This window comes from Solenopsis invicta, chromosome 6 (assembly GCF_016802725.1).
Source record: "Solenopsis invicta isolate M01_SB chromosome 6, UNIL_Sinv_3.0, whole genome shotgun sequence".
Lineage (NCBI taxonomy): Eukaryota > Metazoa > Arthropoda > Insecta > Hymenoptera > Formicidae > Solenopsis > Solenopsis invicta.
The window spans coordinates 18,139,487-18,152,201 of NC_052669.1; the positions used below are offsets into that span (position 1 = coordinate 18,139,487).

The 12,715-nt window shown below is 36.1% G+C and overlaps 2 protein-coding genes across 5 annotated transcripts; one reads left to right on the plus strand and one right to left on the minus strand.

Annotated features, from left to right (window-relative positions):
• The first annotated feature begins 992 nt into the window (after window positions 1-992).
• On the plus strand, window positions 993-4,424 carry LOC105203992 (mitochondrial chaperone BCS1). 4 transcript variants are annotated; one of them, XM_011172964.3, is made up of 9 exons: window positions 993-1,212; window positions 1,567-1,761; window positions 1,904-2,162; window positions 2,379-2,570; window positions 2,877-3,016; window positions 3,090-3,284; window positions 3,572-3,805; window positions 3,889-4,059; window positions 4,155-4,424. In XM_011172964.3, exons 3-9 carry the CDS (start codon window positions 2,032-2,034, stop codon window positions 4,367-4,369), a joined length of 1,278 nt encoding a protein of 425 aa, XP_011171266.1. In that variant the 5' UTR covers window positions 993-1,212; window positions 1,567-1,761; window positions 1,904-2,031; the 3' UTR covers window positions 4,370-4,424. The 4 variants fall into 4 exon arrangements, with proteins under 4 accessions (XP_011171266.1, XP_011171263.1, XP_011171265.1 ...); XM_011172961.3 differs by having other exon boundaries at window positions 1,035-1,456; XM_011172963.3 differs by having other exon boundaries at window positions 1,035-1,260.
• Window positions 4,419-9,854, minus strand: LOC105203993 (mediator of RNA polymerase II transcription subunit 15). Its single transcript, XM_011172965.3, has 7 exons — window positions 9,315-9,854; window positions 8,774-9,042; window positions 7,794-8,253; window positions 7,203-7,715; window positions 6,788-7,038; window positions 6,347-6,594; window positions 4,419-6,268 (listed from the first exon to the last, which is right to left on the minus strand). Exons 1-7 carry the CDS (start codon window positions 9,426-9,428, stop codon window positions 5,967-5,969), a joined length of 2,157 nt encoding a protein of 718 aa, XP_011171267.2. The 5' UTR covers window positions 9,429-9,854; the 3' UTR covers window positions 4,419-5,966.
• Window positions 9,855-12,715: the final 2,861 nt, after the last annotated feature.

Sequence of the window (12,715 nt, forward strand, 5' to 3'; positions counted from 1 at the left end):
CAAAATAAAAATATTAAAAATTCAAAAATAAAATATAATTTACGTTATTTCTGTATATTGGTGAAAATAAAAGCAGTACGCCTTAAATAAAATATTTTATATTTCTTTTATATTTATCATTATACATACTATTTACATAATTATATACGCGTTAAGGATTGTTGTAAGATAATTGTGTCTTACAGCGTGAGTATTAGTATTTGAGTAGAAGTTCATACACGGGAAGACTAATTTCAGTGTCCGGATAATTACGAAAGGTGGAAAATTATTGTCTCTCTCATTAATTTGTATGTATAACAAAATATTTATTATTTGTTCTCGATTTTAATAATAACGTAGTTTTTCTATTTACATTATAAGCTTCTCTTACTTTCTAATTATAATTAGTATTACTATAGTAATGCATATAAAAAATTAATTTGTACTTTAATAACTTATACATACACTCATGTGCTCGTATTGATTAGCAATTATTAGATAACACTTGTAGCACTACTCGCATTCGTTATCTTATTCTTTTAATGTATTTATTAATACCAACGCTAATTTCTTTTAGCGACTTTTAATCGATTTACAGAAGAATAATCGACTATGATTGGTCAATTTCTTACAGATTCCAGCATAAGTTAGCGGTTATGACCTGCATAAACCAACCTTTATAGGCTTTCTACAATAAGCTTTTAGTCGGTATCATAAATCATAAACCATAAAAATTGATCACAGTCAAATGTGAAGAGAATATTCGATGTGATTGATCAATTCTTATAGCTTTTGACTTATGATATCGACTAAAGGGCCTCGCACATGAAATGCATAACAGAGCATAAACATAGCATAAGGTCTCTGGACCAATGAGAATGTTATGTAAATCAATATGGCGACTTTATGCTGGATGCTCATTGGTCCATCGGTCTTATGTGTTTTTATGTTATGTTATGCATTTCATGTGCGAGGCCCTTTAAACGTTTACTTTGAGTGTTTTCCAGCTACGACACAAGTCGACACTGTGTAACACAGTGTCCATTAGTGTAAGAGAGAAAATTTTAGTTGTCTCACTCACACTAATGGACACTGTTACACAGTGTCGACTTCTGTCGTAGCTGGAAAGCTCCCATAGCTACTTCCGTCCCCAATCGTTACGCCAAATGCTCCCTCCTGTGTCTTTTTACTCATTGATGATCAGACTGGATCAGACTATCATCCGGTTGCAAAGTGCGCGACACGTGCTGTGTGCATGTAGAAACCTAACCTCCGTTCGCGGTCTGTTCCGTATTTTTGAAAAATAACGTATATGAAAATACTATAGTATACGTCACATATATTATAAAGTTTCCTAGTATTTTTGTATACGTTATTTTTCAAGAATACGGCCGCCGAGCGACTATATACATATACAGGCACCTTACATCAGTTACATCACTGCTTTGCATCAAATAACCTCAAAGCCATTGGGCAGGTTGATGACACAAAACATATACTATGACAATGTGTATCCCAAGTGTGACACAAATTAAAAACAAAAAATCTGTTTCGAGCATATATTTTTAAAATTCCTTTAAAAAACAGATAATGCCAATAGTCCAGACGACATCGGACTTAAGAACAAACGACCAAAGCCATTCCGACATATCAATTGTGCGCCTTGTTTAACAGTGAAATCTGTTATTTGGCTTATAAAAGTGTTAAAAAAAGGGGAACGAAATAGTGCTATTTTGTTGTTTATGTAAAAAAAAGTATATATAATAAGATTATTTTACACAAGTAAGTTTACTGACAAATGATATGTATTGACAGTATTTTTGCCTCACTGATGCATGCTGGGGACATTCATAATCTCTGCTCACTTTTAAGTCAAACTTAAAAATTACTTTATACTAATTTACATAATTCTCTATAATTATAGGACTCAATGATGACAGTGAATAAATTCTCAATGGAGAAAGATACTTAATTACTATTACTTCATCTGTAATATATGTTAAGTTTGTATGTTACTGTTTGTATGCAAATTGTGCAACGTCAATTTGCATTATGACGCTTATTGAATACGTGCAAACTCTATCTGATAATCCTTACTTCGGCGCTGGTTTTGGTCTATTTGGCCTTGGAGCTGGAGCTGCCTTGTTAAGGAAAGGCGTTCAGGTTGGAGCTGTATTATTCAGGTACAATGCTTAATCTCATATCTATTTTGTACAAGCTTTTCCTGGTGATTATTTTTCTCAGAATTTTTATAATTTTATAACTTACAAATTTTTTTATGTGAATTGGAACACTTCATATGCCAAAAATTCTTTTCTCATAATTTTTCATATATGTTAAGCATGAAATTTCCTAAGATTTTTAAGATTTTTTAAAATAACATGTTATTTCTTTATTAGACGACATTATATGATCACTTTAGAAGTGCCATGCCGTGATAAGAGTTATCAGTGGCTGCTGCAATGGATCACACTTAAGGGTGCAGGAAAAACACAACATCTCTCTGTAGAGACTAGTTTCGAGCAGAGGGAGACTGGTCATGTAAAAACCAAATACAACTTTATTCCCAGTATAGGAACTCATTTTTTCAGGTCAGGATACTGCCAGATTTTTTAAACGTTTAATGTTTTACTATAAATTTTAAAATTATATTTAGTTTATTTACGTATTGTTTATGTTATATCAACAAATCTTTTTCATGTAGATAATACATGCAATAAAAATTATAAATTAGATAATAATACAGAAAAAATGTAATTAAGTTATATGATTGTAAATATATCTGACTTTAGCATTAAAGTAATAAAATATAATATTGAAAATACAACGTGGAATATAATTTTCATTATTTTTAATAAAATTTTAATCTTCTCAGACATTTTTCTTAATTTCTACAGATATAAGGGAAACTGGATAAAAGTAGAAAGAACTAGGGAGCAACAGACTTTAGATCTACATGCTGGCGTACCATGGGAAACTGTAGTGTTGACGGCGTTCGGCAAAAACAAAAGCATATACTTCAATATTCTCGAAGAAGGTTTGTACAAATATTTATAGAATCGCATTATATAATATTGAGAAATCAGCGGCAATACTCTTGATTCGTATAGCCAGAGAAATGGCTCTAAAGGAACACGAGGGCAAGACTATAATGTACGTTGCGATGGGAAGCGAGTGGCGGCAGTTCGGGCACGCCAGGAAGAGGAGACCGCTGAAATCAGTAGTCCTTGATACCGGTATTTCCGAGAGGATAATAAAGGATTGTAAGGAATTCATCAATAACCCATCATGGTACAACGAAAGAGGTATTGAGTCGTAAATCAAAGATTTTTACTTTCTGTTCTAGGTAATGATTAATGTGTAAAAGAAATTTTTCGTAAAAAAAATAAATTTTTAAAATTTTCTTAGAACAGAAAAGCGAAAATTTTTACCATTGAAGTTAATAATAGAAACTTTTTTTTTACAATTCCGTCCTAAGAAAAGAGTTCATGATCGCTGTCTTGATTACAAGTGCTTGATGTCGTTTGCCAGTGGATTGAGAAACCTATGCTGTACATGTATATTTCTCTAAGAATCAATATTATCTTTCTAGGAATACCGTATCGTAGAGGCTACTTGCTACACGGGCCACCAGGATGCGGCAAGTCCTCATACATTACTGCGTTAGCTGGAGAATTGGAATATGGTATCTGCGTTTTGAATTTATCCGAGAGAGGTCTGACGGACGACAGACTGAATCACCTGTTAGCGGTAGCACCGCAGCAGACCATCATTCTGCTCGAGGATATCGACGCTGCTTTCACTAGTAGGAAGGATTCTAAGGAAGGTAAATATACAATTTCTAAAGCATAAATAAGCTATCAGAGCAATGAATAAATTACTCATCAATCATTGTAACTTTGCCTTCAGTTAAAGCAGCGTATGATGGTCTAAACAGAGTAACGTTCAGCGGTTTATTAAACTGTTTGGATGGCGTTGCGTCTACAGAAGGCAGAATATTATTTATGACAACCAATTATTTGGACAGATTAGATCCCGCGCTCGTTAGACCGGGCAGAGTTGACGTCAAGGAATACATTGGTACGTATGGAAAAATGAGAAACTAGAAATGTTATTGAAGAAAATAAATAACTCAAAAATAATAAATATTATAATAAATGTTTCAATTCTCTTAGGATGGTGCAGTGCGAGTCAAGTTGAGCAAATGTTTCTGAGATTTTACAAGGAACCGAACAAAGATTCTGGTACGCTTGCAACAGAATTCGCGAAAAGCGTTGTGTCTTTTAAGAAAGATGTTAGTCCGGCGCAGATTCAGGGATACTTCATGTTTCATAAAAATAATCCGGACGCGGTTATAAATAACGTTGGGCAAATCTGGGAAATCACATGATAAGAAGTAAAACTGTAGTTGTAATTCAAAATAAAACCACATGTAATCAATGCAATCGACTAGTGTCTCTTTTATGTATAAAAAGATACATTGTTATTCTCAAAGAAGAGCCCAGCCTACAACAATGGAGAATGAGTAATTATTTTTATTTTCCTTTATAAAACAAATACAAAACGAGATGGATGTAGTTGAAAATATTTCTATTAATGTGATATATACAATACGTAACATTATATAGTTGATATAATGTTACGTATTGTAAAATACAATGGGACACATTCTCACTTGTAACGATATGAGTACGTAATACTCTCTACTATTTAATATTAATGCATGAATGAAAATTTTGAACATCAGACGAAAATTTATCTATAATATCTCACACTTTTCATGTAACTAGTGCACTACTTTGCATTTGTACCACCGGCAATTGTATGCGGACGAACTATATGAATACTGCTTTGTTTAAAACAATTTTTGGAACAAAATTTTGTGTAATACCAAATCTTTAATCGAATGCTGCATTTAAAAACATTGATTTTTTTCAAACTTTTATGATAAAATAATTATTATAACTTATGTTTGTATATAAATATTATATAGAAAAGGCAGTTTATACTCTGGATGTATTTTGGCAGCCTGTTTCTGAAACTCATTTGCACTTTTCTAATTGGAACATACCAATTTGTACTGTAGTTTTTAAAGCAGATTCATGTATGTTAATTAAATGTATAGAATATATGCTATCTAAAATCATCTATGAATATATATATAAAATTTTCACAAAAAAGGAATAGGAGTTATATCGAAAATAGATCTATCACTGGATTCATTAAGAAGCTTGGATTCTCTATTCTATATAACTATTAAAGTAGTTTATATACCGAATTATCAGATATTTGTGTTGAAATTCATTTGTTATTTAGATCTTTTTTGTCAGCTGTTAAAAATATTTACAACATAAATGCTAATTAATCTTAATTTAATAATGTTTGATCGCATTGTATAAAAATCAATTTTTAATATATGACTTCTAATTATGACTGCACATTATTTGAAGAGACGACATATAGCAAAATAAACGTGATATACGTCTTTGCTCTACTTTATACGATTCTATATGTACATACTGTAGTCTCTTCAGTAGTTGATTTAAATTGGTCTAAACGCTATATGTTACTATAAAAGTCTCTCATTAAAGTTAATAATGATAAAGTCAATAACTTTTCTTACATATAACAATAAAAATCAGTAAGAGCTTTCTTCTTTTACAAATGCACATATACAGAAGTACCTTCTAATATTGCAATTTATGTATATAATTTAAATCGTACACAATATTAAAATACTTATCTTAATCGTATTGACACGAACTCTGTTCGAATTCTCAAACGTTGTGGAGCCCTTTTCATGTAAATATAAATTTTGAGGAGTTCTGACGAATAGCCAAATTTGTCCAAATGCAATTAGGGCCACTTCGACCAACCCCGGTTAACTTTCGACGATTAATTTAATTATGATTGAATTAATCGAAGTGACTTTAAAATTTTTTCATTTTCAGTTTTACTATGCGGTTCAGCTAGTCGTTCCAATGTATTTAAAAACTCCAAATATATGGTTCGTAATTTAGTGGATCTGTTTGCTCCATGTGACTCGCGTGACTACTGCCGCCGACCATACATGATGGATAAGTAACGCCAGAATTGCCCGGGCCCGACACGGGCGGGATTATCGGTGCCAATCTGCAATCCGGTCGCTGTTGCATTATTGGGCCCATCGGTTGCATCGGTTGCGGTGCCGGTGGTGGTAAAGGTGGCTGCGGCTGCGGCAGTGCTGGAGGTGGCGCGGTAATATTATGCACCGGCTGCATTATAGTAGGGCCTGAAACATAACTTGCCACTGGAAAGTGGTTTTAAGATCAGTGTTTTTTCCCAAATAAATGTACACATATATTAAGAGATATTACTCAATACTTACTGTTTCCAGGATTATGAAACGATAATGCAGACTGTTCCGGTATTATATTTGCCGGAGGCGGAGTCGTTTTTGGCGGTGGCGGTTCGTTGCTCTTCTTCTTCCGTGCGATACGTTTTTGATTGTTGTTTGCTGTCTGATTACGCTTTTTATCGTTACTTTTCTTCTTCTTTTCGCCAGGCATTTTTGGTTTGTTAGGGCGATTGCCACTCGGTTGCCATAAATGAACTGTGTGAACTGCATTGCCTTCCCTAAAAAAAAAATTTTATTTATATATATCGCGTTAATTATACGTTTTTTATGTTACAAAAGGTATTTTACAGTTAAAGAACATTTTAATTAGTAATAGATCAAGAAATTCGTAGCTTATCTTTTTTAGAGAAAAATTTTGGAGTTTCTAAAGAACATTTAAAAAAGGAAATATATAAAAATAATTTATCTAACCCTTGTTTTTTGCCCAACTTCCAGCTATGTATCCCAGCTTTATGCAGCCTCTCTCTAATTGTATCTACACTGCACTTAAGACCTAGTGCAGGTGCTACGTATTTAGCAGCAGTGAGAGGATGCTGAGTAGCCATCGCGACGATCTGTTCGTCTTGTTCCTTGGTAGTGATTCGACGTCGACCCTTTCGTTCCTTCGTTTGCACATTGCCTTCCTTATGCCATCTTTCTAACCATCTTTTAACAGTACGTTCCTGATTAATTCAAAATCATGTCCATGTAAATCTTTTGCGTTAACTTTCTCTCGAGTTCATAATAAAACTTTCATAACTATTTACATATGATTCACAGATCTACAATATACAGTCTAATTTAATTAAAACACTTAGCGAACAAGAACACAATATTTTCGACATACCGATCTATCGATCGCCAAAGCGATGGAGAGAGTGGACAATCCGGCCTCGGACATTCCGATCATGCGATTTCTGATCTCCACGCTAGTTTCTAACGTTCCTTTCGCTTTGCCACCTTTCTTCTTTTTCCTTTGTCGTTCCGATTTCTCGCTGCCTTTCCGCAACGGCTCCGTATTCTGGTGTTCGCAGGACGACTGGCTATTCTCGTTAGAACTACAGGTATTCGAACTATCCGATCCTATGATTATACACGTCTGCTCGGGACTAGGTATACCGGACTGTAGACGCTGATGCTGAATCTGATGTTCCACCGACAGTCGCTGCTGGTCGAGATTATGATGATGAGATTGAGTATTCTGCTGATGTGACTGATCCTGTAGTCGTGTCTGTACTTGTGCCTGCACATGCTGCTGGGCCTGTTGCGTGTGATGCTGTTGCTGTTCCTGCTGTGTGTGCAACTCTTGCAGTTGCGATTGCGGTGGTGGGTGCTCGTGAGGCAGAGGATTTGGTTGCCCCTGTGAGAAACACAAATGTAATTCATGCATTGTATATGAATGTTACATTTATGCTTTAGAAACAGAAAAAAAACAAACCTGTGGATAATGATGACTGCCTTGCACTAAATCTAACGGCCAATTTTGCACCATGTTCAATCCCGGATGCTGATAGATAGGCTGCGGTTGATGCACCAGGCTCAATGCGTTACCAAACTCCGTCTGAGTCGTGGATATAGGCTGCGTAGAGGGTTGGATTTCAGTTACTTGAGGACCGGAAGATAGTGGAGGAAGATTTTGCTGAGAAAACACAAATTCTTGCTGTTGCTGCTGCTGCTGCTGTTGCTGATCAGAGTTCTGATTCTGCTTCAAACTTTCCGACGGTGCGCCGTCGTTAGTGTACACCTCTCGAGATCTTGCCTTCTTCGATGGATTCTTCTTTTTAACCATGACATTACTCTTCTCGGATTTACTTGAATCCTTGGAAGTTTTCTTCTTGCCCAACTGGGTACCAGTCGGACGCCATACCGCCTGTTGAATCGCCGCGCCATCCGCATCACTGAAAAATAAATCACATAATTAGAGATAAAGTACTAGAAATAAAATTGAACTATTCTCAGATGCTTTCATTTACGAGATTGCACTTAAATAATTTCGAATTGAAATAAATTTATATTATTACTTATATCTATATTTCCTTTTACGTAATATAAATGTGCAAGTGCTACATATTATCTACATAACAAATATGTGATGCTCCAATATATAAAATTTAATCATTAAAACTACAGAGACATTATACCAAAAAGTATTTCATTATATAAATATACTACCATTACTTTTGAAAAAGGGTGATTATAATGTAACATTGCAGCAAATTTTCACAATTTTCGTGATTCTAAATCTTATGCTATTTTATAGAACATACATATAACTATGTCAGCTCAAGTATTTCTATATATGCACTATACATTTTATAATTATAAGATAATCTGAAAAAATCAAAGATTGAGACCCACTTAACGTTACAAATGCTTTGAAGGCCCAACCGAAATTTAAATGTACTTAAAAATATTAACCCCAATGGAATCCTTTGCATGTATTTGCGCGAAGGGCTCCAGTTATGAATTCCAGCCTTGTGCAACCTCTCTCTCACAGTATCCACTGAGCAGGTAAGACCCAGTGCAGGAAGCACCGCCTTCGCCGCTGTTATAGGCGTCTGACTAGCCAGACGAACAATCGCCTCATCCTGCTCCACAGTAGTGGCTCTTTTGCGCCCGCAACGCTCCCGAGTTTCGACTGTACCCTCCTTATCAAATCTGTTCAGCCATCTCTTCACCGTACGTTGCTGAAAGCGGTCAAGACACAGTTTAGCAAATGCATTCTTACTGGGCAAGATGGCAGAAAGTACATAAATACTTTTGAATTTTATGTACTCAGCAAAGTACATAAAATTCAAAAAACTAGAATTTTAAATGTAAAAAATTGAAATTTAGAAAATTAATTTCAGAAAATTACAAATTTAATTTAATTACAGGAAAATCGAGTCACGCTTAACTAGCAATTATTTCAATTGTCAATAAAAAATGTAACATAAGACAATGATCGAAATTTATTTACTGAGCAATTGACTGCGGCGGCGATTTCCCGTAGGCCTAGACCGGCTTCGTACATTCCCACCATCCGATTCCTCAGCTCTGGAGTCGTCTCGTGGACGCCTCTCGTCTTGCCCATCCTTCCTGGTTTTCGGAGACGACGGGGATTTAAATCGCACGCGACGTGTGACGTACGCGAAAGAATCACGTGACGAGAGGCGACCACCGCTCGTCACCTTCGAATTTCTTTCTCTTTCTCTTTCTTTCCTTCTCACTCAAAATTCAGCTTCGCGGCCACTCGCGAGCATCTTGAAAGGATCCGAACCACGCGGAATCTAGGATTAACTCAACGGTGAGCGTCGTCGTTCCCGAGTCGCCGACATCGTCGGAGAGCGTCTCGGCGTCCTCGGCGGGAGCTGCCGTTTTGCCTCACCCGGACGCGGGCGCGTCGCATCGGCGATCAGCACCGCTCGGTTCGCTCGCCTACGTCGCCGACGGGATCCTCTTCCTCGCCGAAACGCGCGACTCACCGCTTCGCTCCGTTCCGCGCCGCGTCGAAGAAACGAGGGCGAGGGATCCAGCGGGAGGGACACGCGTCCGCGGTCAATACAACTGCCGCCGAGTACAGTCCGTCGAGATTCTTTTGTCCCGCGACCAAGCGCGCGCCGCTGAACGCGACGCTGACCCGACGCGGTCGGCCGCCGCGGCGTCGCGACGGCGTCGCGGGGCGTCGGGATGCGCGCGAGAGGAGCGGCCCGTAAATCCCACTTGCCGAGTTTCACTCCGCGAATCGTCGGAGATCGTCACCAGGAGATTGTTGAAGCGCGTTGTTGATCGCAATCCCGCGGACTGTACCGCGCCACCGTCGGTACAGTCCGCGGTGATCGACGCGAGCGACAGGTGCGTCGTCCCCGAAATTCCTGGGAAACTGCCCGACGTTTGGCCCGCCAGAACATAATCAGACTCGCGAATGACCCGTGGCCCTCGACGCGTCTCTCGTCGGGGTTCCTCAGTCACGTGGATCCCCACGTGGCGGCGAGGATCCACGGCGGCACGGACTCAAACGTCAATACTTGTCCCGGCCTGGATCAGTCAATACTTGTTCCGTGGACTGTACGCGGGAAAAGTACAATTCAGTGGGAACAGCCGCGTCGCGGAGCCGAGACCTTTCTCGCCTGGAATACCGAAATACATTCATTTCTACCAATGTAGATTGACTTTGATCTTCTTTCAATTAGTTGTAAGAACGACTATTAATGTTTCACCGATTCAAACTACGTACGGAAATGGCTACCATATGATCGGGAATCATTGTTTTTAGCCAACGGGAACAATCAACTCATGACCGAACAATCGTCTTGCTGATTCGAACGACGGGAATCCTGAGGATCAAACCTCCGCTGATTTGCGAAATACAACACCCGTACAGCACAAAAGCTTGCAGCAACATTACTGCAATGTTGCAATGTTGCACGTTGCAATGCAATGTCGCAGAAACATTGCAAAGATATTTTTTTTGCAATGTTACTTCAGCAATATTGCAGCATTATTTAAAAAATATTATGAAAAATATAATGACCTATTTTATTGTATTATAAATGCATGGTCATTTAATAAGAATTACTTCTATAATTTTTAACTTTTAAGAATTCTTAAATGAAATACGTTATATTATTATACATACAAATTGGCATATTAGTCTTAATATATCAGTAATACTAAAACTTCCCATAATAGATCGATGCGTTTTTTTTTAGAACAATTTTAATTACTTTGTGTATTAAGAATATTATGTCAACTTGTATATAATCCACGAGTAAGGTCTTGCGTACAATGGAGGTATAGAAATGATTATTAAATATTAGAAACAAAAAAATTAGAAATACAGATTAACGAGGAAAGATCAAGAAAAAATAGAAAAAAGTTGATTTTTATAAATTTTTTTGCAACATAAAACTTCCAATGAACTGTCCATAACTTTTCTCACATATTTCTTATAACTCGTAAATATAGAATTATAAGAAATATGTGAGAAAAATTATGGACAGTTCATTAAAAGTCTTGTGTCGCAAAGAAATTTATGAAAATCAGCTTTTTTCCGCCGATTACATGGCCTTCCCCTCTTAAATATAAAATGCACAGTGAATATATATTTTATGCCTTATTTGTATCTATTGTGCGTTTCGTTTAATATTTATTTTTAATTTTTTGTATGTCTGATATTTAATTCATACAATACATAAGTTTGCAGCAATTAACATTCCAACGTTACAACAATGTTGCTGCAATATTGCTGAAATATTGCAGTAATATTTCGCAACATTTCTGCAATATTACATTCTTGCGATGAAATATTTCTGCAATGTTACTGCAATATTTTTGTGCTGTACGGGCAGTGGCTCAAGAAATGACAGATTTATGGCTTATGTTTTTACCGGGAAATGTAGTACCCGAGAAGGAATGATAGGTCGCATCGACGTCAAACTGACGTCATTTTGACGGTCGAAAGAATTGACGTCGACATCGAGAATTGACAAATTTGACGTCGACATCGATATTAAAATGTTCAAATTTCGATGCCATTTGGATGTCAATATTAACGTGTATAAAACATTTAATAAATGATATTAACATCCTTTCGGTACTATAACTCAACAAGAAATGACCTACATCGAATCAATATATCGAAATGATTTCGACGTCAAATTGATGTCAATTTGACGTCAAAATAATTTCAACGTCAAATTATTATGTTCCCTACTTTGATGACCTTTTGGTATATTATATTCGCACATCTTTACATCTGACAAATTAGGGCCTAAGTAGAATGATGGACTTATAATAAATAAGTTTTAAGTCTTTGTCTTTAATAACAATAATAACTGCTTTCTGCCTCAAGTCTTAAACTAAAAAGAGATTCTGTTTGTAACTTTTAAGACTTAAGACACAATTAAGACAGTTACACTATGTGTTATTAAAAACAAAGACTTAAGTCTTAAAACTTATTTTAAAATTATTACTCAACCACTTTACTTAGGCCTTAATTGCCAGTTAACTTTAAGCAAAGTTTTATCAAAATCATTTTACAATTATTTCATTTCTTCCAAGGCAGATTAACTTTCATCCAAGGTTCTAAAGAATTAAAGATACCATCAGAGATGGTTCATTATGCAGCATTTGTTAAACATAAATCATATTATAACTCACAAATTATATAATTCTTTTAATTGAAATGATTTTTCAAATCTCAACTTCCGTATTAATCAGTATTAATCAGAACATTAAATGAATTGATTAAGAGGATTGTTAAAAATGTTTCGAGAAAATTTTCCTAGTCTTTTCCATCTATTCACATTTTTTTAATAATTTATACATAACATTCGTAGTTAAAGGTGTGTAATTATTTCAGATGTTTCGTAACGAGGG